The 25,342-nt window shown below is 42.3% G+C and overlaps 1 protein-coding gene across 1 annotated transcript in view; it reads right to left on the bottom strand.

Moving 5' to 3' along the window:
• Positions 1–5,160: 5,160 nt before the first annotated feature.
• Positions 5,161–25,342, bottom strand: part of LOC126249402 (monocarboxylate transporter 2-like) — a 141,714-nt gene continuing 121,532 nt past the window's right edge. Inside the window, exon 8 of the mRNA XM_049951055.1 lies at positions 5,161–6,124. Within this exon, the coding sequence (XP_049807012.1) occupies positions 5,930–6,124 (195 nt within the window). The 3' untranslated portion in view covers positions 5,161–5,929. The remainder of the gene's footprint in view (positions 6,125–25,342) is intronic.

Below are 25,342 nucleotides of genomic sequence, written 5' to 3'. Positions count from 1 at the left end.
ATAACCTGATACCTCTAATCAGATCAGGTTAAATGAATAACCGAAATAGGGAGGATGGCTATGTTGTATCAACATTTGGTAGAATGGAAGTTGTGCATCTAGCATCAGAAAAGACGTTTGCAGAGTTTAAAACCAACGGAGTAACTACATTTAATGACCATTCGTTTAGAAAAACTGTAAAACTTAAAACGCTGAGATGGCTGTAGAGGGGGTGTGGTGTACAAAGCACAACTACGCTAGTTTGGCAATTTTTATTTTTCAAAAATATCTTTTTAGAATATTTTTTGATCCCCATTGCCTTGCATTTTTAAACTCCTTCTCTCTTTAATGTTTAAATTTTCCGCCGTCTGCCATCTTGATGAAGTCATTGCTCCTGACACGTAGGTGAGCCACTGCCCTTGCGTGTAGGCAAGCCAAAAGTCAGACATCACTGTGGGTTAGAATCGGTATAGCCAATACTACTAATGTGCATACCGAACACCTCAGCATTCGTAATTCCATCCATACTGTACCACTACTAACATGCAAGGTGGCCTAAAACTTTGAGGTCAAAAAAATAAACATGGTGGAGGATTATAAACTGTATATGTTGAGATCAGTAACTACCAATAAGAAATCAATATTTAGTTGATTTTAGACTACAACAACTTACTCCTGAAAGCTACGACTTAAGCGCATAGCATCTTTTCAGATATACCACCAGTATCAATCCATGATTTATAATATTACTCCACTGACAGAACTGAACACTAGGTTCAAACTTAGGCCTATTCAGCTCCATTCGTACATTGTACCAGTACATTTCACGGGTAAAATGACGGGTACTTATTGATAAAGTTTGTCCAATTCGATCCAACAACGTTCGGCTTCTCAGTAACTGTCCTAGTGCAGCGCACGTTAAATTCATGTCTGCAAATTTCTGTAACAAACCGTACTCCGTTGTCGGCAGCCAGTCATTGTAACCATCATAGACGATTGTGTATTATTTTTGAAAGGGGTGTCACCTACGTCGTTGTAACAGTCAGTGGTTTGTTTTGGAAAATTAGCGGTTTGGAAATACGTAGTTTAAACATTTGACCATTCAAAACCGTGTACTGCCTGGAATACTAATTTCTGACCGTTGATTCTTTATTTAAAAATACTCCGTTTGAGACATCATGTGTAACTAACACTTTCACTAATGAAACCGTATACCGGTGTACGGGATTGAGGTGTACTCAACTGAAGTCACAGAGCGAAGTGCGTATTTAAGTATGATCTCCACTTGAGTGCCACGAGTCAAAGGAAACTTTTTCATTTGTGTGCAGGTATTCTCAGAACAGTAAAGACACAAAAGTAATTTGCGTAGCAAACAGTGCAAATTATTCTAAGGCTTCACTGAGTATCAACGATCCCTTATGTTACAGATCTCAGCAAGAATCCCTGTCCTCCACATGGACGCTTGTTGGCAGAGTTCAGACTCACCCTGTATCATGTGTGTTTGGCAAGCACTCGTTTTACGCACGGAGTGTCCTACCCACCACGCAGGCTCGCTAAAAGATATTTCATGAAGAACGGGCGAAGAGGATAGTGTTATAACGAACAGAAAAAAAAAATCCTCTAGCCCTCCGAGAAAACGCGCCAGTGTCAAGCCAATAAATGGTTTCGTAAGATACGGAAGTTTTTAGAATATGGATACATAGTGGTAAAGTTAAATCCTTATTGGAGAGTACCGCTAATTGTAACTAATCAGAACGAACCAACAAATCTACTCTGACGTCAGCAAGAAAAAATCGACATGGAAACTAATTTACCTGCTAAGACTCCGAGATAGATGCATAAACCGGTAATATACAGGTTGATTCAAAAAGAATACCACAACTTTAAAAATGTGTATTTAATGAAAGAAACATAATATAACCTTCTGTTATACATCATTACAAAGAGTATTTAAAAAGGTTTTTTTTCACTCAAAAACAAGTTCAGAGATGTTCAATATGGCCCCCTCCAGACACACGAGCAATATCAACCCGATACTCCAACTCGTTCCACACTCTCTGTAGCATATCAGGCGTAACAGTTTGGATAGCTGCTGTTATTTCTCGTTTCAAATCATCAATGGTGGCTGGGAGAGGTGGCCGAAACACCATATCCTTAACATACCCCCATAAGAAAAAATCGCAGGGGGTAAGATCAGGGCTTCTTGGAGGCCAGTGATGAAGTGCTCTGTCACGGGCTGCCTGGCGGCCGATCCATCGCCTCGGGTAGTTGACGTTCAGGTAGTTACGGACAGATAAGTGCCAATGTGGTGGCGCTCCATCCTGCTGAAATATGAATTGTTGTGCTTCTTGTTCGAGCTGAGGGAACAGCCAATTCTCTAACATCTCCAGATACTGTAGTCCAGTTACAGTAGCACCTTCGAAGAAAAAGGGACCAAAAACTTTATTGGCTGAAATGGCACAGAAAACGTTCACCTTAGGCGAGTCACGTTCATACTGAGTTGTTTCCCGCGGATTCTCAGTGCCCCATATACAGACATTGTGACGGTTGACTTTCCCGTTAGTGTGGAAAGTTGCTTCATCACTAAACACAATCTTTGAAACGAAAGATTCATCTGTTTCCATTTGAGCAAGGATAAAATCACAGAAATCGATTCTTTTAATCTTATCAGCTGCAGACAGTGCTTGAACCAATTTCAGACGATAAGGTTTCATAACTAACCTTTTTCGTAGGACTCTCCATACAGTTGATTGTGGAATTTGCAGCTCTCTGCTAGCTCTGCGAGTCGATTTTCCTGGGCTGCGAACAAATGCTTGCTGGATGCGTGCTACATTTTCATCACTCGTTCTCGGCCGTCCAGAACTTTTCCCTTTGCACAAACACCCATTCTCTGTAAACTGTTTATACCAACGTTTAATACACCACCTATCAGGAGGTTTAACACCATACTTCGTTCGAAATGCACGCTGAACAACTGTCGTCGATTCACTTCTGCCGTACTCAATAACACTCGCCATCTTAGCATCAACTGACGCTGACGCCTAGTCAACAGCGCCTCAAGCGAACAAATGTACAACTAAATGAAACTTTATAGCTCCCTTAATTCGCCGACAGATAGTGCTTAGCTCTGCCTTTTGTCGTTGCAGAGTTTTAAATTCCTAAAGTTGTGGTATTCTTTTTGAATCACCCTGTACTTCGGAAGCGTATTTTCAGTTAAGACAACGAGGAACGATTGTATACTATCTGTTCAAAAACGTCATATAGTGTTAATCTTCATACATTGTGTCAGTACATCAAATTAGCAAGTGACTAGGGATCATTCCGATAACACTATAGTAGAGCCAACAAAGCTCTCTGAATAGATATAATTGGGTGGTGTGGGCATGAAACTCACCAAGGCTGGCCACCTTGATGCGTTGCACCATTTTCAGCAGCGTGTTCATGTTCATTTTTCTTCATTTTTATTAACAACGGAACAGGAATTGCAATTTATTGCAGTTTGCGTTATGTAAATTTTTCTAATTTTGTTCAAAGCAACTTGTTCCTTGAAAGGTAACAGCTGTGATTTTTGTGTGTAGTTAACTCAATGCTTGTAGTAGCGTGAAGCTTGTTTTCGGTTTTGTTCTTATCTTCTATAAATTATTACATCTTAAAGCAACTGAAATGAAATTCATTTACGTTTATTGCATTTGGAGTGAGAGTCTTCTGAAGAAGTGACGAAATACACTTACTCTCTCTCCAATACTGGTTACTTTTAATTGTGTGACCTACCTGGAATCAAGAGTTGTAGACAGTAGAGCACAGTCAAATAAATTATGGAAACAAGTGAAGAACTATCAAAATAGAGCATTCTACAACCAACCGATAGCAATTGGCGGAATTTGCGGTAAGGGTTTGTTTTATTTCTTTTTTACATCCTCGTGGCAATAAACAAATAATTGCGCAAGTATTAATAGAGACTGAAGCCAAAATATCGGAGAAGGGAATTACATAGTTTCAGGTTGGTACTAATATCAGAGAATCCGTATTGTTTGTGGAGATTACTACGCAGTTGTCATTAGCTTCGTAAGTGGTGTAGTGTTTTCGTGCTGGAAAATGTAGAATTCATCCATCAAACAGAGCACGAGCATCGGATTCTGTGTGTTTTAATAGAAATGAATATCTGATGCTCCACATATATTGGCAGACGCCTAAGTAAATGGGCCGTAATACTGTCTCAAGGGTTTGAGTGGAACAAGTTACTTCGAGAAGTTTGCGCGAGCGTGGAAGATTGCCCCTTAAGTTGCAAGTTCTTCACGTGCTCTTATCACATTCAAGAAATCTATTTGCCCTGAGTGCTGAAGTACGACTAAGGAACTTTATCTTGACGTTACTCATCTTCTACAATATACTATCTAATGGTACATGAATTAGGATCGGTAGATCAGAGTACTGTACACTATTCAGTTTAGCACCAATTGCAGGTTTAAGTCGGAACAATTTGCTTTGTGAATCACACATATTATTAATATGGCTCTCAAACCTGATCTACAAGTGCTTCTTCCGGATCGTTGATTCTGAATGCACGTCTTCTTACAAGTTCTTCTATGTTCCATGTGTTTTCTCTGAAGTTATGATAAAAAACTATGTGATCGCTACAACTAATTTATAGTTTATTTCACTATTTATGAATAAATTTTTGGCATTTATTTTTGCCATAATAGCTGCCTTCAGACTTTGATTGGCGCGTTATATATATGAAATACTTTGTGGAACGCCCGAAACTATGATAATGATTCTACTTCTATCGATTTCGTCAGAATAGTTAATATTATTTACATATTAAAAGCAGCTTTTTTAAACAGTATTTGATGGTTATGCGTGTTCTTTGAAACTTGAAAAGCAGTTAACACCAATTATCACATGGTTTCTCTGTTACTGCAAGAAAGTATTTTGTACCAATTTTAAAGATTAGAACAGGTGCATCATGTTACGAAAAAGATTATATTGGTGGGAACGATCTATTCTTGATGTAAATTATACTAAATAACTCGCTTCAGTTAACAGTAATGTTATACTATGTAGATGAATGGCAACAGAAAAGGAAATGAAAGGGCATATTTTTAATGGATGTGGTTTAATATGAACATCATAAAATTATGATAAAATTATTTCTTTGTGATGTATGTATTTTTTACTTGTCTTCATATAATTCATAATATACACTTTCTAAATTTACAGCCATTAACAAAATGCACTGCACGTTAAATCGCAAACAGGTGTCGTCATGGAAAATTTGCTGACTACCAATACATCCTGAGGTAAGGGGAAACTAAAACACTAAACATCAAATAGAGAATGATTTGGCATGTCGTCACACACGAAACCTTATAACAATTAAACAATTAAATTAATATGCGACATTTATTTACACACCTAGAAGCTTAAAATGAGCGTCTGCCATGGTAAAAGGAAATGTGAACAGGCACTGTATGAAAGCAGCAGCACAGATATCAGCATATTGTACTTACATAAACGCTAAACGTCATGATAGTTACTAGCGTGTACTGTTTAGTTTCCTGGACTCAAACCAATAAATACATTTAAGATACAAATTTTAGGAAATATATTAAAAGCTTTGAAATATAATACTAAACAGTACAACACGATTATAATAATTAGTTTAACACAATTTTAAATTCTTATTATACTTCTGATAATGATTTTCACTATCACTAACACTATTCCAAAAGCAAGCTACCTTTGTAGTAATTGATGTCTACCTCTCGCTGTAAATAATGGGCACACTATAAGAATACAATTTTTTGAAAACTTTATATGATGTCTTCCAATAGTATTTCAATACGTTTTCAGTGCAGCAACTCAAGTGCTGCAAGTGGTTTCGTTCACTGCCTTTCTAGTGCTGGCTGTTTTATTAGTCTGTGTCAGATTCCACATTTCGTACGAATGTTCAGACGGAAGCTTCATCGATAACAGTAATGACTCTCTTGGGCCCCGACATGACACGCCATTTGCTGCTGCCTCGGAATGGCGGCACGTCCCTTGCGGGCTGCGGAGTCGTCGCTGGCTCCACGGCGGCACCGTTCCCGTTGTTGGCCTCCTCCATCGTGAGAGACGCATTTGCCTCATCTCCCGGACGTGTACCCTGCCTGCAACCGAGAATTTACGTTTATGCAAGCCTTTTCAAGAGGAATGATAAATACTGTGTGGTTGTAACTGTGCAGCTGCTCATAGAGGCACAGTGTGGCCGGTAGTTATTGTATGGCAGCGAATCGTGGTAGGTATGATAATGCGTTAATGCGGAACCGATTTACGCTGGAAAAAAATTAGTTCCAATTTTGGTCACCAGGTGCAAATCTGGCGCTGTACACCATCTCTTCGACGTCTCCGGTGCCCATATTGAGCAGATTGTGTTAGCGGCAGTAAATAATAAAATCAACATTATGCCTTTCTCAATTGTCTGATCTTTTCTGCTCCTGCCCCATTCCTAATTCATTACATATGGAAGCATTTGTATACGTCTTTCTTGCATTCAGGACTCCGGATTTTGCACCTGGCGGCCAAGATCGGAGCTAATATTTTTTCAGGGTAAATCGGTTCCGCATTAATGCTTCAGAATACATACAAAGTTTCGCTGCCATACGATAATTACATCCCACACTGGACCTCTGTGAGTAACTGCATTTTAATTATAACCACCAAGCGAACAAAAAAGTGAAGCACTCAGAACACGCGGTCGTATGCCAGTGTAACTTCGTACAAGTACACACAATCAGTGGTTTTGTAAATGATTACAGTTGCAATTCCCTGTAACAGGTAGAATGCCAACTAGAGTGCATTAGTCATGTTGTCCGCCCCCAGTAATCCGATGACCTCGTTACTTGGTCGCTTCCCCCAAACAATTCAATCCAACTTAAATTACAGTACTCCTGTTTTGTCCTTAGGTTAGATGGTTTAAGTAGTTCTAAGTCTAGGGGACTGATGACGTCGGATGTTAAGTCCCATAGTGCTTACAGCCATTTCAACCATTTGTGACTACTTCTTACATTTTTCCGGCACGGTGGCTCACCGTGTTCGGTCAGAGCTGGTTGGCCTCTGTAATAAAAAAAAGTGAGTGGGAGGATCAACAAACGAACTTAAACGGATCTCATGTGACGTCCGCAAGGACCAAATACAACGATAAAAAAAAGTGGACGGTGCGACAGATCGTCAGTCGTAAGGACCCGGGTTCGATTCCCGGTTGGGTCGTAGATTTTCTGCACTCAGGGACTGGGTGTTGTGTTGTCTTAATCATCATCATCAAAGAGTTGCACCCGGCGAACGGTGTACCCGACGGGAGGCCCTAGTCACACGACATTTACATTTTATTAGTCATGTTCATACTTAATGTTGTTACCATGTCCAGTACGCCACTGAAATGCGTCAGATCTAGAGTGATCACAGTGAAGGACACAAGAGATGCCTCGTACACATGTGTGACAGCATTATCAGCACTTGAGAGAGTGGGTCTTCTTTTGGTCGGCTGGTCGAATTGTCCAATATCTGGATTTTTGGCGCATTTGGATGCGACGAGGCCCCATATTGGACTGCTTGGGAACCTGAGGACGGGCATACTGGTCGTCAGGGTTTCAGTCGACCACTTCTGACCAGATGGGAGGTTGGCCACATTGTGCACCAAGTACAGTGTAACCACTTCACACATGCGCCTGTCATTCGAGAATATGAAATGGACTCTCTACAACATACTGTGTCGTCCTGAACCAATGGTCGCGAACTAGCAGCAGCCGGACAAGGGAATTACCGTTTCACTTTTTGGCTGCTGTTAACATTATAACACAAATGGCGGTGTTTGGAATGGTGCCGTGATTGGGAAACATGAACTGCTGACGGGTGGTGTCGTATTGTGTTCCGCAATGAATCGCGGTTCGGCCCTACCCTGGATGACCATCGTCAGCGATTACAGCGGTGACCTGGGGAGTGGTCAGACTTTTCCAATGTTTTGGGGAGGCACAGCGGTGTTACACCTGGCGTCCTGGTGTGGGCAGTCATCGGTTATGACTTCAAGCCATGGCTTATAGTGAGTATGGGAACTCTGACAGCACAGTGGTACATCACTGAGCGTGACACCTTTTGCAACAGGACAATCCTAGTCCACGCATGGCACGTGTCTCTACGAACTGTCTGCGTGATGTAGAGGTAGTCCCGTGGCCAGCAAAACCCCTAGGTCTGTATCCGATAGAGCACGTGTGGGATCAGCTCACACGTCAGCTCCGTCCCAATGCCAGTATTCAAGATACCAAGGACCAGTGACAACAGGTGTGGTACAGCTTGCTTCAGGAGAGGATACAGCAGCTTCCCAACCAAATCAATACATGCGTCTAGGTCGGAGAGGGTTCAACATCATACTGGTTCAAATGGCTCTAAGCACTATGGGACTTAACATCTGAGGTCATCAGTCCCCTAGAATTAGAACTACTTAAACCTAACTAACCTAAAGACGGCACACACATCCATGCCCAAGGCAGGATTCGAACCTGCGACCGTAGCAACAGCGCGGTTCCGGACTGAAGCGTCTAGAACCGTTCGGACACAGCTGCCGGCCGTCATACTGGTAGTTTGCTTTTACTGCCAAGTACTTCGTAAATTTTACTCTATTCTGTAATCACTGAAATAATATCTCATATCCTCTCAACGCTTGATGTTTCATTTCGTTTCCTTCTCTCCTTCTGGGTCTACACTTTTTGTGACAGTCAGTGTATTTCTGCTTACGGTAGTAGGGACTGTTTCTAGCAGTAACATCACATAAAAGTCTACGTAATGTGTACATGCAATAGCGCCAGCTTTCAGGAATGTGATTCAGTTTCGGATTAATTCCGTGAGCCGTATGTACGACCCTTCGTCTGATACGCACGCCAGTGTGTACGTGACTTCTAAGCAGCCTCTACAGTCATTTAGGTGAATGCAGATTACTCCTTGCTTCTTCCTAAGTAAAAAAAAAGTAAAGTCTTGAGTATACAGTATTCGCATATAGATAGGAATTACTTTCCCTCAGATTAAGATGACACTGTGGCTTATAGAAGTGTATCGAGCTACGGGAAACCATTAGCTGCAATTTATAGAATAAGAAAAGATTGATCAGTTACGGAATACAAAATGAAAGAAAAGTACGCAGATATGGAGTTACAACATTGTGGTTTTCACGAAACAAGAAAATATACAGAAGTTGTTGAAAGGATACGGATGATATATTTACCTCTTATATTCTTTTCTTGTGATTTAGCCGTGCTGATTCATACAGTAGAGGGGTAGTCGGAATGTTCTGTACGGTCAGTGTATACGTGGCTACAGATTTAAAGTAGATTGTTAAATTTCCTCATAGTCACAGATTAGTGGCGTTGGAAAGTTGTTTCAGGAATAATATGTGGATAATATGAGTTACGGATGCAGTTGGTTTCCTGACTAATAAAAGTAACTTCGTTAGCAATTAATGGAAAAGTAGTTAATTGGTTGCAAGGAATTACTCAAGATGAAATTTCAGTCGTCTAGTTGGACACACCTGCAAATGTGTTATACGCGTTGTTGGGTAACATAGCTTAAGCCAATCGTTTGCAATGTAGTTCATTACTAACAACAGTTTCCAATCACAAAACTCTTGGTCGCCACAGTCAGCATGTGTGAAGATGAGTCGCACTGGTTGAAAGAGCACTGTCACAAAACCGTGGTAGGCTAAAGATGAAGATGTAAGTCACATTGCTGGAATCTAGTGCTACGTCGAGACTGACTTTGGCACTGAAAGCTTCGTGCAGTTTCAAACTTCTATAACTCCATACCTAATGAAACCCAAATGCTTTATCGTATGAAGTTTCTTCCCACCAAAATAAGCTATGTCTCATGGTTTCTCGCACAAAGAATATAGTTCTGTTGATTCAGAAAATTTTAATTTTAGTGGTCACAGACATCTCATACGACGAAATTTCTGCAGCTTTACTGGCGGTTCGTAGCATCTTAAGCACCATATTCGTAACTTGTTAGTATTCTTCACGTTCTTGTCCAGCTTTCTACAGAGTTGTTTATTAGTAGCTCGGGGATTTCAGAAGACGACTGCACGAAAACTACAAGACATACAGAAATATGACACTTGTCACTACATAGAGTTTCTCTCCAAGTTTTGATTCGTAAAACGCGCCGCGGCGTAGTTGCAGTAGGCACCACTAGGTGGCACGCTTCTGAGAATATGTAGACAAATCATCTTCCCCATAGTGTCGCATCGAATTAGAGGGAACCTGCAGACAGGCAACCCAATGAACAGACTTCCGAAATGGGATGCCCTCGCGCCTTCCAAGGCAGCAAGCATCAGCGACTTTTATTACACTGTCCAGTAAAAATAAATGTAAATGTTGTGTGACTAGGCCCTCCCGTCGAGTAGACCGTTCGCCGGGTGCAAGTCTTTCGATCTGACGCCACTTCGGCGACTTGCGCGTCGATGGGGATGAAATGATTATTAGGACAACACAATAACCAGTCCCTGAGCGGAGAAAATCTCCGACCCAGCAAGGAATCGAACCTGGGCCCTTAGGAGTAACATTCTGTCTCACTGACCACTCAGCAACCGGAGGCGGACCGCCGCGAGACATGCACGAACGGAGTCCATGAGGTTCTGGAAGGTACTGACTCCAATGCTGTGGCCAGATGCGCTATGTTTCTCGATCGAGGATCCATTGCACAAACAACCCTATCGAGGGTCCCACAGATTCTCGATTAGGTTTAAATGCGAGGAGTCTGCTGGCCAGGGGAGTACGGTAAATTAATTTTGGTGCTATTCGAACCATGCACGTAGGCTGTGAGATGTGTGACACGTTGTATTGTCGCGTTGGTAGATACCATCGTGCCGAGGAGAAACCAACTGCATATATTTGTGGACATGCTGCCCAAGGATAGATGAGTACTTGCGTTGATCCATTGTGCCTTCCAGAAGGACGCGATCGCCAGGGACTGCCACAAAAACATTCCCCAGAACATTATGCTCCCTCCTCCGGCATGGACCCTTCCGACGATTGTTGCAGGCCGTACACGCCAATGACCATGTCTGATGGAGCACAAAACGTGATTCATCTGGAAAGGCCAATGTCGTCACGCAGTGGACGACCAGTTGCGATACAGGTGAGAAAATTCCAACCTTCGTCGTCAGTGAGCAGTAGTCATCATGTGTGCATGAACCAGGCGCTTGCTGCGAAGGCCCATATTCAGCAATGCTCGCTGAACGGTCTTTGTGGAGACACTGTTGGTAGCCCCCTGGTTCATCTGAGCGGTCAGTAGCTTGACAGTTGCACGGCTGTTCGCCAGTACACATCTCCGCAGCCGTCGTCCACCTGTGTCATCAACGGCCCGTGGTGCACCACAGTTGCCTCGGCGACAGTTTTGGATAGCGCCATTTTGCATGCACGGCACACTTTAACCACAGCGACACGCGAACAGTTTACAGACTTAGCCGTTTCTGAAATGCTTCCATCCTTGGTCCGTAAGCCAGTCATCATACCCTTTTGGACGACAGATAAATTGTTTCGTTTTCGCATTACGACAATGACAACCTGTTTTACGCGTCCACCGACTCGGTTTATATATCCTTCGTTGCTAGTGCTGCCGCCTGCCGCCTGTGAGTAGTTATTGCACGTTGACGTCGAACATATGCGATGGTCACATTCGTGTGATTGGACCTTGTAAATGCACGTACGTACTGAAATTTGCTGGCACAAATATTGCCCATATTCAGCGCCTGAAATGTGAACTAAAAGCTAGGACAGATGCTCTATCTATTGATATGCGACTACTTTCTGTATGTCTCGCAGTTTTCGAGCAGTTGTCTTTTGAAACCCCTACGGTATTTATTGGTATTTGTAGTTTTCTTCTTGGCGAGTTTCAAGATACTTGTGACAAATTTCGTAAGCTAAGCTTTCCACATGATCATACCGTCGCTCTATTGAAATGATGGAAATCTTTGTGACAAAGCATAGGTAGCAAAGGTCCCACATTATAACTTTTTCTGCCTCGAGCATCAGTTCAACATATTTATTATTTATTTTAGTATTTTTCTTATTCACAAAAAATGTGATTTCCGCTAACTACTTGAGAATATCAATCTTCGTCTTTTTCTTAAGGTCATGGACCCACACACAGGAAAGTAGCTGTCTTTATACAATTTTGTCCGTGCAAATTTCTCTGAGAAAGTCCTCACAATTTTTTCTGTTTTTCACAATTGCAACGCACAGGCACTTACATTCTTCAATATTTTGAATTTTTGCTAATACTGTTGCGAAAATTTGCACTCCCATAAAGTTTATGTGACTGATGTTTATCTCGAGTCTTCAAGCCTTAATATTCTTCTACACTGAGAGATATGTATTAAATGGTTTAACTTTAATTCTATTCGGCACTGATGTCCATCACAGCATCAGTATGTGGTGTGACCCACATAGGCATGAATGCCCTCTTGTACTCGCTGTACCACGAAAGCAAACAGTTTTCTTATGTCACCTTGAGGACTTTCTTGCCGTGTCTGAAAAGCATGTTGTGGCAGTTTGTGAAGATTACTGGCTGTAGGCTGGTATAAAAATATACATCTCTTCACCTCACGCCAGACGTCCTCTGACAAATCACACGACCGGGTGGTTTAGTCGAGGATCCGTATGTTCTCGAGACGTATGTTGTCTTATAATATGGCATATGACACTTGGTACCCTGGTCATGAAGGATATGACAAAAGGGACTGTTGCTCTTGCCAGATACTGGCGAGCATTCAGCCACCTTTCAACAATTATCAAATCAGTCCCGTTGTAAAATCCAATAGCTCTCCGCACCATTATTCCAGAAGTAGAAGAGCTACGAGTCTGGAGAATGGCGGCCTCTTGTGGTTTTTCACCAGATCGTTTACAGACACGTCGGTGCCGATATGACCGCCACAAACAGAAACTAGACTCAGCGCTAAATGCCACAGAAAGTCACTTAGTGTTCAAGTTGACTGTGGCTGTATGTCGTGCAAGTCTGTCATCTACGGAATGGTGTTACAAGTAAGCGACGGTTCCCTGTGACACACTGCCTATAAACTGGTTCCTTGTGACACACTGCCTATTAACTATGTCCGGATTTAAGTTGTAGGGATCTATCTATTCTTTAGAGCCAATAGAGCACTCTAACGATCATCTTGTGGTACAGTCCTTCTGGGAAGACCCGTGCCTACTCTTCTTGCCACACTGTTTTCCTGAGTCCATCCCGCCAACACTCGTTCTTCAGTCACTGCGCTATACCAATCTGTCTGTATAATCTGCCGGTATGGTACTCCCTTGTCCTTTATGCCTGCTATTCTGTCTCTCTCAGAGTCTGAAAGATGACGATAAGCTGAACGAGCTTGTCCTGTAAGTTGCTATATTTCGATTTCCATATGAAAAAGTCCAGTAACGTTAGACACAGCCAGCCGTCATCGTGTTCTGTAGGAATGCATTTTTTTTAACTTACCGGACAAAAAATTATTACAAGCACCATTTAATAGCGTGTAATTCGGCTCCTGTACATGATATCCGTCTGGATTCGGTTAGGAAGTGAGCCCACAAAATTGTACAGGTACGTCGCATCCGGGTTAAGCCACTCACTGAGGTTTCCGGGATGCTAATATCGGTGTTTTACGCGTTGTTCCAATATATCGCACAGATTTTCCGCGAGGCTCAAGCCAAGTGATTTTGCAGGCCAATCAAGGTTTCTATTGGTGTTGTGTTCAGAAAACCAATCACGTTTTCTTCCAGGCGGGTGAACTTTGCTATTGTCGTCTTTAGGTGCCTGTATGAGCAATGGCCTCTTGAAGGTGACCGACTCAAATACTCATTTCATGCAGTTCCCGTCGCTCTCGCCAACAGATTGAGACGGATCCTCATTCACTGTCTACCGTGTCGGGTTTGCAAGCGACTTTAATTCAGAAGTCGTGAAATGCGTCTCCTGTCCTTATCAGTCAGGATCTTTTTGCGACCACAGTTCTGACGACGTATTTTGTGGCCACGTTGTTACACCACTGCTCATAGTTGGGTTGGGTTGTTTTGGGGAAGGAGACCAGACAGCGAGGTCATCGGTCTCATCGGATTAGGGAAGGACGGGGAAGGAAGTCGGCCGTGCCCTTTGAAAGGAACCATCCCGGCATTCGCTTGGAGCGATTTAGGGAAATCACGGAAAACCTAAATCAGGATGGCCGGACGCAGGATTGAACCGTCGTCCTCCCGAATGCGAGACCAGCGTCTAACCACTGCGCCACCTCGCTCGGTCCACTGATCATAGCCACATTGAACAGTTCGCCGCAAAACACCAACAAATCCAGCTACATCGCACACCGGATGGCCATGAGCACAGCAAAACACAATTGCTCTTTTTCGACACTCTGTCACATACTTAAATTTACCCATGTTTAGGTACAATGTCCGCTTGAAACATAAATGTCTCACTGATCGCTACTGCCTTAGGCTAATGTAGAGGTAGTGTGCCGTTGTGCACGTAACTCGGTTGCTGCGCCATCTGTAAAGGCTTGACGAGTCGACCGTACGTGCGCACTACGGTGACTAATTTTTTGTCAGGTGAGCTTATAGTGGAAATAAGTGAGCATAAACGGTAAAGCTGTTATCAAACCGAAGGTTGGTTTGAAGACCACAACACTTTATTAGGAATGACCCTATTAGAGGACTTTGAACGAGTTACTGAATCAGTTATGGGGTGACAAACATTGCCAGAGACGAAAAAAGTAAAAGATAAAAATCTTACTACAGACTGGGATCGAGCCCCAGGCCTTGGGAATCATAGTCTGGCACTCTATGAATGAGCCACTAAGCCACATGAAGCTCGCAGAAAGATCAAATTTTAATAAACGTAATCCACAAAAGTCTAACTACAGGAGTATCTGGGCGCCTTTAGTGAAAGTGCTGGCGGTGTAACATTCCGTGCGGCTAATCCCGGCGGAGGTTCGAGTCCTCCCTTGGGCATGGGTGTGTGTGTTTGTCCTTAGGATAATTTAGGTTAAGTAGAGTGTAAGCTTAGGGACTGATGACCTTAGCAGTTAAGTCCCATAAGATTTCACACATATTTGAACTTTTTTTTTTTAAAAATTCCGTCAGTGTATAAGTTTCGTCGTCATTTATACCATAATGTCTCAATCCTCTGCGAGAATATCTTCATCAGTATATAAAGTTGTTTGACAAAATAAATAGTCACCTCATAGTGATGTGTTAAAGCTTCATGAGACACGATAACCTCTGTTGCACACTATTGTACTTAGTGCACGAGGTTTTGTATGTAGAATGCGTCAGCATATACTCGTAACAATTCCTTCCGCAATAACCTGCACGGATTGTGAGGCTCTTCCCATATCAGACAACATTTACTTGCAATTTGTCGTTTCATATTTGAACGCTACATGTGAGATGGAAAAGTTGCTATCGTGAGTGGTAGTACAGAACGCTACTGTAATGCATCAGGAGGCAATTCTCACGGTCGGTGGGCGGACAGCGAATATTATCACACCATGAAACAAATAATGGTAAATATGCTACCGTACGAAGTTTACTAAAAATTCTTGTCACGCGCCAATTAGTGAATCTGCGAAAAGATGTCTGGACTTCATGTCATCCGTGCCCTCGTTTCTCAGTACTCTACGAAGTGAAAAGTATCGAACTGGGTAATTCCGCATGATTTAACGGTGTTCATCAATAACGCACTGTTATTGCATCCGGAAGTAATAGTTACAGCAGATTTGGTACCAGTACATCCAATCACAACCACACAATTAGAAGTTTTGGAGCTCAGGACGTTTTCAGTGCGCTAAACTATCTGGTGCGAGAGACGATAGCAACGAGAGTACTGCACAGAACAGGTAGGAGGACGTCCTACCAGTCAAAATTCGCAAAGGTAATCCAAAAAATGCTTATATTTTCCTTGCAGTCTTGGGTGAAGGGGTAAATTTAGTCTAACTGCACATGTCCTACGTTACCTTCTATGGACTCGTGACTATTCCGAGAAAGATTTAATAAGTGTTAGTGCACGAGTGGATATTGCAAGGTCGGCCATGTCACTTAATTTGATTTATTTTTACAGATAATCCTAGAGATTTTCAGCGGAGCTCAAATCTAGGGACTTTGCAGGTGAGTCAAGCAGTGTAACTATTACCGGACATTTCTTATGTCACGCTGTCACGATGATGTTCCGTTCGAAGCAAACATTATAATCTTCGAGCATAGTCTGATAATGCAATGTTTTTCGCTAATATCGCGAGTGAACTGCAAATATTGTTGTCAATCACCTGAACGTAGTCTTTTTGATTTAATACACATATAACCTCAAACAAAGGACCCATTTCCGTGTAATTACAACATCTATGGGACATCACACAGTCCCCTAACTTTTTCACCTCTCTTTGCATGTAGCTCTCCCGGAAACGTTTCCTAGGTTTACTATTAACACGACAGCACCGAAATGATAAGTAAATCAAGACCCTACGCTGCTGACAGGCGTTGATATACATCAACGGGGACAGTTGAAAATGTGTGCCCTGACCGGGAGTCGAACCCGGGATTTCCTACCTACATGGCAGACGCTCTATCCATCTGAGCCAGCGATGGCACAGAGGATAGTGCACCTGCAGGGACTTACCCCTTGCACGCTCCCCGTGAGACCCACAGTCCCAACTTAATGTCCACACACTACATTCGTAGTGCTCCTGGCCATTGCACTCATTACGCGTGGCAGACAATCGTACCGGGTCCCGTAAGAGTTACGACAATACGTGTGCATGCGCACAGAAAAAGAAGGTCAATGGCTGGTTAGCCTAAACTATACAGGGTGGTCCATTGATCGTGACCGGGCCAAATATCTCATGAAATAAGCGTCAAACGAAAAAACTACAAAGAAGGAAACTTGTCTAGCTTGAAGGGGGAAACCAGATGGCGCTATGGTTGGCCCGCTAGATGGAAATGCCATAGGTCAAACGGATATCAACTGCGTTTTTTAAAAATAGGAACCCCCATTTCTTTTATTACATATTCGTGTAGTACGTAAAGAAATATGAATGTTTTAGTTGGACCACTTTTTTCGCTTTGTGATAGAGGGCGCTGTAATAGTCACAAACATATGGCTCACAATTTTAGACGAACAGTTGGTGACAGGTAGGTTTTTTAAATTAAAATACAGAACGTAGGTACGTTTGAACATTTTATTTCGGTTGTTTCAATGTGATAATTGTACCTTTGTGAACTTATCATTCCTGAGAGCGCATGCTGTCACTGCGTGATTACCTGCAAAATACCACATTAATGCAGTAAATGCTCAAAATGATATCCGTAAATCTCAATGCATTTGGCAATACGTGTAACGACATTCCTCTCAACAGCCAGTAGTTCGCCTCCCGTAATGTTCGCACATGCATTGGCAATGCGCTGACGCATGTTGTCAGGCGGTGCATCACGATAGCAAATATCCATCAACTTTTCCTACAGAAAGAAATCCGGGGACGTCAGACAGTAACATCGGTAGAACATTACGTAGGAAAACAGCATACATTGCACCATTTAGATTGCCATCGATAAAATGGGGGCCAATTATCCTTCCTCCCATAATGCTGCACCATACATTAACCCGCCAATGTCGCTGATGTTCCACTTGTCGGATCCATCGTGGCATTTTTCCGTTGCCCGATAGTGCACATTATGCCGGCTTACGTTACCGCTGTTGGTGAATGACGTTCATCGCTAAATAGAACGCGTGCAAAAAATCTGTCATCGTTCCGTAATTTCTCTTGTGCCCAGGGGCACACGACGTTCAAAGTCGTCGCCATGCAATTCCTGGTGCATAGAAATATGGTACGGGTGCAATCGATGTTGATGTAGCATTCTCAAGACCGAAGTTTTTGAGGTTCCCGATCCATGCGAAATTTGTCTGCTACTGATGTGCGGATTAGCTGCGACAGCAGCTAAAACACTTGCTTTGGCATCATCATTTGTTTCAGGTCGTGGTTGACGTTTCACATGTGGCTGAACACTTCCAGTTTCCTAAAATAACGTAACTATTCGGCGAACGGTACGGACACTTGGATGATGTCGTCCAGGATACCGAGCAGCATACATAGCATACGCATGTTGGGCATTTTGATCACAATAGCCATACATCAACACGATATCGACCTTTTCCGCAATTGGTAAACGGTCCATTTTAACACGGGTAATGTATCACGAATCAAATTCCGTCCGCACTGGTGGAATGTTACGTGATTCCACGTACTTATACTTTTGTGAGTATTACAGCGCCATCTATCACAAAGTGAAAAAAGTGGTCCAACTAAAACACTCATATTTCTTTAGGTACTACACGAATATTTAATTAAAAAAGTGGGTGTTCCTATTTAAAAAAAACGCACTTGATATCCATTTGACTTATGGTAGCGCCATCTAGCGGGCCAACTATAGTGCCATCTGGTTTCCCCCTTCAAGCTACACGAGTTGCGTTCTTTGCAGTTTTTTCGTTTAATGCTTATTTCGTGAGATATTTGGCTCGGTCTCTATCAATGGACCACACTGTGTATGAAGATAGTATCTGTTCTTTCGGACATGTCCGAAAGAGCAGATACCATCTTCATATATTCATGCACCGGGTGGTTATAATTAAAATGCAGCTACTCACGGAGGCCCAGTGTGTGTTGTAACTATCGTATGACAGTGAAACTTGGTGGATATGCTAATGTGATAATGCGGAACCGATTTACACTGAAAAAAAAATAGTTTCCGTTTTGGCTACAAGGTGCAAATTGTTTGTATGACGGTATGACATCGACGCTGTCATATGACAAACGATAACGTGAGATGACATCCGCCATGTCATTTGACAAGCCACGACATGAGTGAACAGCATGGATTTCGAGAAGACAGACCGTGCGACGTTAGTGAAACTGTTTTATGTGAACAGCAGCAATTACAGCCTGCACTGAGAAAATACTGCCGACTGATAGGTCCGAGGAGAGGCCCGATGTGTTAAATGGTTTAAAAAAAGATGATAAAATTCGGAAAAACTGGTGAGTTTGGTGTGGCATTTCCACGAGCAAGGCGTCCTATCCCTATGGAAGTTACTGACTAGTTTTCTATAGCCGTAACAGACCATTCAGCACGTGCTAGTGCTCGTGCAGTATCACAACAATTGTCCATACCATGGTCAGCAGTGTGGAAAGTTTTGCAGTCTCTATTACCCTGGTACCTGTACAAGATCCACACGGTGCAGCAACTGAAACCTCATCATCCGCAGCAACGTTCTGAATTTACTCTTCAGTTTCTGGCCCCGGATCGAAGTTGATGAAGTACGGTCCGGCAATATGCTATGGAGGAGGAGGAGATTAGAGTTTAACGTCCCGTCAACAGCGAGGGCATCAGAGACAGAGCAGAAACTCAGATTACGGAAGGACGGGGAAAGAAATTGGCCGTGCAAATTTCAAAGGAACCATCCCGGCATTTGCCTTCATCGATTTCGGGAAATCACGGAAAACCTAACTCTGGATGGTCGGACGGGGATCTGAACCGTCGTCCTCCCATATGCGACTCTACTGAGTTAATTACTGCGTCACCTACCTCGATAACATTCTATGGAGCGACGAGGCATATTTTACACTACAGGGTGCAATGAATTCACAGAACTGCCCGATGTGGGGTACTATTAAACCGCGTTTGTGCACGACAAGCCATTGCACTCGCCGCATCGGACAATGTCCTATGGATTCACAAGCACTTTTATTTTCGGTCGGTTCTTCTTTGAAAAAAATACACCCAGAGCGCCTGCCAGGTGCACCGTGATGTCTGCACATTATCGGGACCTCGTTGAACAGCAAGTGCTTCCTAATTTGGAAGAGCGCAACTGTGTGCAAACCACTGTTTTCATGCAAGATGGGACAACATCTCACGTCGCTCGCTCAGTGTGAAAGATCTGCTTAATGCAACCTTCTACGAACGTGTTATTTCCGGAGGTTTTCCAGATGCATGGTCTGCAAGATCACGTGATCTGAATCCATGTGACTTTTGAGTCTGGGGATATCTAAAAGAACGCGTTCACCAGGGACATGTTTGGTTTCTACCTGATATGAAAGCCAGTATACAGGAACACGTTTCTGTGATTCCATCGGAACTGCTACGAGCAACTGTTGCTCATGTCGTTTTACGGATACAACATCTGGTCGGCGCCTCCGGTGCTCATATTAAACAAAACTGTGTAAGCGGCGGTTAAATAAAATCATCATTATGTCTTTCTCAGGTGTTTCACATTTTTTGCCCACGTCCCATTCCTAATCCATTATGTAGGGAAACATTTCTATACGTCTTTCCTGCATTCATAGCGCCATATTTGCATCTGATGGCCAAAGTTGGAAGTAATTCTTTTTTCCAGCTTAAATCGGTTCCGCGTTAACGCATTAGCATATCTACCAAGTTTCGCTGCCAAACGATAATTACAGCCTCACTGGACTTCTGTGAGCAGCTGCATTTTATTTATAACCAGCCTGTGTAAGCAGAAAAATGAGTAGCGGGAGTGTATAAAATATTTCCAGCCTTTTGCAATCAATTGTTGATATCTCTTCGCCCCCTATAATCAGGCAATTTTATGAGCAGGAGTGAGTAACAGCGTCTTGCGTGCAATTCTCTTCCACATAGCACTGGGATACAATTTTCTCCGGAATGTCGATTCGAATACTGCCAATGCTGACGTCTTGCATTAATTCCTGTGGTATATGGAAGTGATTTTTACACACGGGCCGCACAGTCTGACAGTGGTGACAAATAAGGACAGGATACGGGCACATACCTTTGAAAACAATCACTTAATGAACTAGATGACTTTTTGTATGCCTAAGGTCCAACCACTCACTTCAGTATTGCGCCCCGTATTATACACGGACAAAGTGACAAGTATTGCAACACAACTCCTTTGTGGATTCTTTAAACGTCATTCTGCACTCCGAATATACAGGTTGTTTGATAATGCCTGTTATAGGCTACGAGGGATTGTAGAGGGAACTTAGTAGATGAAGTTTTGACAGGTAACCCATCTCCGTAAATGATACAGTCCTTTTTGGAAGCATCTTATTCCAAAATCTTAAGTTTTCAGTAACGAAGGGAAATGTCCTGCGGGTGAGTGTATGGAGTGTAACAAGATGGGTTTTCTAATGTTTAAAGAACAGAATGAAATGGATTTTTTGCCATTACTGCAGTTGCTAAGTTTTGCAATCTCTTTGAAAATAAGTATGTCCAAAATCTTGGAATAAGGCCCTCTTCTTGGGGAAATAATTCATATCCTTGGTCAAGTTATGTTTTTGTTTCTTGTTTTACTCATATATTTTCATAGTACAATAACTCTAATCAAAGTGCATACAAAATGGTTTCATTGATCTTCATCAGCGCCATCATCATCATCATCATCATCATCAGTAATAGCAGGAGCAGCAGCAGCAGCACAGGGCATTTCAACCAATCACCACAGAAATATCTACATCCATGCGGAATATAACCAAGTAAACGTTGAGTGCCTTGCATTTGGTTCCTCTTCATAGTCACTGGTCCACTGGAAGCCTTTTCAAAATTAAAAACAGCCGACACTTCCGGCAATAAAAGATCGAATGTATGTTTCTATAACCATCCTACGTATTCAGAAGCCACAACATCTGACTGCAACTTATTATGTTAAAACGGAATTAAGGATCATGGTTGAAACCTGACTTTCTGGGTATTTGGAACATGTCTGGCTTGTGATCCGTTCGACAACCCTGCTTTCCTGTAGTATGCTAGCCACCACTTTGAGAAGTTGTAGATATCTTCAGTTTCTATTAGTTTTATGGTGAACTTACAATATTTTGAAGCACTGGAATTCATTTCACAGTATTCTTTCAGCAAATACACTCGGTCAACTCTTCTTGTTACCTGTTTCACCATGGAAAAATTCTTGTCACATACATTATAGGGACGTGCACGAACGGAAAAAACTGTTCCACTTTGTCCAAACGTTTAGTGTTCACCAAAGATACACAAAATAGGATCGTACAGTGATTCTTGTTTTGCCCAGCGCAACCGTTGGAAGACAAATTTAGCTCTTTGATATTTTCTGGCACATATTGTTTTGTCTAATGAAAAAGTAAGGAGCACACTTCATTTGCTCCTTTTTTCGCATTGTCTTCGTGGTATACTTGCATCACAGACTCATTATTCTTCATGTTACGAATACAAAATACATTCATCCATAGCTGCCCAAGGTAAAATACATACTCTAAAGTATAGTGCATTGATGGCATGTGAAGATGATCACCACTGAAAGGGCATTATTGCAGGAGCAAAGCCCTTTCAGAAATGAAGTCACTGTAATGAAGTAGCAAAAACATATTTACAATGTGTGGGAATAAAGCCCTTTTCAAGCAGAAAGATATATCTTTGTGTATAGAATTTTCTACCGTCCTTAACCCATTTTGTCAAAATATGGAGTAAGGGCATTTAAAAAATGACTGTATCAAATGTACCATTTGGATATAAGGTAAGTTTGAAGATCGGATCTCCTTCAAATCTTTCACTTCATGGCACCCGCACAAATTGAGGAGAGAGTGCCATTGTCAGCCGCTGTTGTAATTATAACGTGTCATACCATTTTCGTCTCCGATTACAACAAAGGCTGCTAGAACCTGGTACCTTAAACTAGGTGGGTTGATAGGACGTCCCTCGTCAGGTACAAGGGAACCCGACGATGAGTTCTGTAAACATTTTCCGTGCATGAGCTCCTGTAGAGCGCAGAGATCTGATTGTCCCCGCTGTATGCATATCTTAAGTGGGAGATTTGAAAGTGATCCGACCTTCAAACTTATTTTATATCCAAACGGCACGTTTCCGGACGCGAGTTCCTTATCAAAGTTTTATCTAATAAGTCCCCTCTTCAACTGTTAGAAGCCTGTAATAGGAATTGTGAAACACCGTGCAGTTAACCTAAGGGACAGAAGTTGAGTGAGGAAAATTTCTGTGGATCGCGTAATTTTTGGTCTCTGCGACTGCGAAGGCTTCCGTTGATAGAGACAGTTGACATAAAAAATTTTCTGAGTATCGTACTGAGTCATAATGAAAAAAACTTTACTGAAGAAACCAACTTTCCGGCCATGGTTACAGTGTCTTTCTTCTGGGCCTACTGATGTGCTCTAGCTTTGAGGAGTGACTTATATTTTGTTATTTCCGCTCAATGCGCATGACGTTACTTCATAATTTGGGAAGTTTGTAGTTGTGATTGGTCACTTGAGGCGGTAGGTGCGGGGACTGTGTTACAATAGGTTGCTACGGTGGATGGAGTGGGGATCTGCCATTGTCTGTTGCTTCTTGCATTGTTTGTTATGATTGGTAAGCAACGGCGATTGTGTGTTACCGTATTTTAAATCTTTATGTACCGTATTTTTCTGACAAGGGGACCGCGCCTACTCACCATCACCGATTTGGTCCAAATTTATGGTATATGCAGGACTTGGCCAGAAATTAAAGTGACGGAAATGACAACTGCAGATGGCGAAGCGTTTAGAAAAAATATCATGGTACAAACTTGTAATCCGAGGGTCGTGCGGTGGAGTCATGGTGCGGAATTTTTTACTTTTAATTTTTACGTTACTTGCACTGCAAATAAACCGAAATAATGCTCAGCATATTGTATTTATTAATATTTTCTTAAGAGGCTTGAAAAGGAAAGGCAAAGGAAAATTTCTGATTGCAAATGAATTTCCAGGAAGGGATTGCAGGCGAATATGAGGACTTCATATATAAAATATGTCTTTCATTGAAACTTCCTGGCAGATTAAAACTGTGTGCCCGACCGAGACTCGAACTCGGGACCTTTGCCTTTCGCGGGCAAGTGCTCAGATGGTAGAGCACTTGCCCGCTAAAGGCAAAGGTCCCGAGTTCGAGTCTCGGTCGGGCACACAGTTTTAATCTGCCAGGAAGTTTCATATCAGCGCACACTCCGCTGCAGAGTGAAAATCTCATTCTGGATGTCTTTCATTGTTTTACAGTTGGTGATATAAACGCCCTGGGGTGAAATTCGTCGTAAAATCATAGAAAGCAGCAATTTTCTCGGTATCTTACATAAGCGCAGCATTTTTACAATTACATGGTTGTATTACAGTTCGCACAGAAAAACGAACTTGGTCTACATTTATAAAAGGTTCTCTCTTGACGCACAGTTTGGCACCAGACGACGCGTAACGTATCATTTCTATAAACATTTGCGAGGACAGTTGGTGATGTACAGTGGACTGTTTTTTGATGCAGTCTTCTCGGGACGTGATTTCTTTTTTTCTTTCGATGAGATAAGAGCAGTTTTGAAGCTTTTCGCTCAAGTTCTTAACCTGATGATAAAAACAGACATCGCAGGGCTGCACTAGTGGAGTGCTTTTAGGGTGAATCAGTTTAAAACATGGCAGTCTTCCTTCACTTGGAAAATGTCGTCGTGTAATTGTGGATTTTTTTGACCTCGCAACGAGTCAATTAACAGAATAAATTTGCTCTCCTGGACACAGGGTTTGACCACATTAGTCAAAAAAGTTCTGTAGAAGCCTGTTGTAAGTTTCCCAGATTTTAGTTATTTGCAGTGTAAGTAACGTAAAAGTTGAACATCAAAAACAGTTCTAAATATAGTCTCAACCCCACGACCCTTGTGTTACCATCCTGTACTCTTCCCGCTGCAGCAACCACTGCCTTGGAATCTATGCTGACACAAATGGCTCATGCCTCGTTTGACCCACGCCCAAAATGCAATTTTTTTCTAAACGTCTGGCCTTCTGGACTCGACATTTCTGTCTCTTTTAGTTCTGGCCAAGCACTAAATATAGCACAAGTTCGGACAAAATCGCTGATAATGAGTAGGCGCGGTCCCCTTGTGAGATGGATACTGCGCATATCAGCCCAGAATTTGTCTAAACTAACGTGGAAAGTCGCCTAAATACCACACTCGGGCTGCCGGTGCACCAGTCCAACGACCGCTTATCCGGCACGCGGATTCCGTCTGGGTCGGGCACAATCTCCGTATCTAGCAAAACAAGCGCAATCGAGTTACGATATACGAGCATGTTAACGTGAGATACCATCTAATTCGTATTAATATCATTGAAAGCGATTATCTGTGGCTTATACTACCAATTATCAGCTATTTCTGTACAAGGAGTACGTTTCAGTCCACGAATACTTATCTACGACGTTCATTTCAAAAATTCTGAGCACTATAAGATTGAATTTGAGAAAATAATTTGTTTTACAAAATACATTTGCAGGCCTTCGATATAATCTCCATTCTTGCATACGAC

The sequence above is a fragment of the Schistocerca nitens genome, chromosome 3, assembly GCF_023898315.1.
Source record: "Schistocerca nitens isolate TAMUIC-IGC-003100 chromosome 3, iqSchNite1.1, whole genome shotgun sequence".
Lineage (NCBI taxonomy): Eukaryota > Metazoa > Arthropoda > Insecta > Orthoptera > Acrididae > Schistocerca > Schistocerca nitens.
This window is presented reverse-complemented; position numbering and strand designations above follow the sequence as displayed.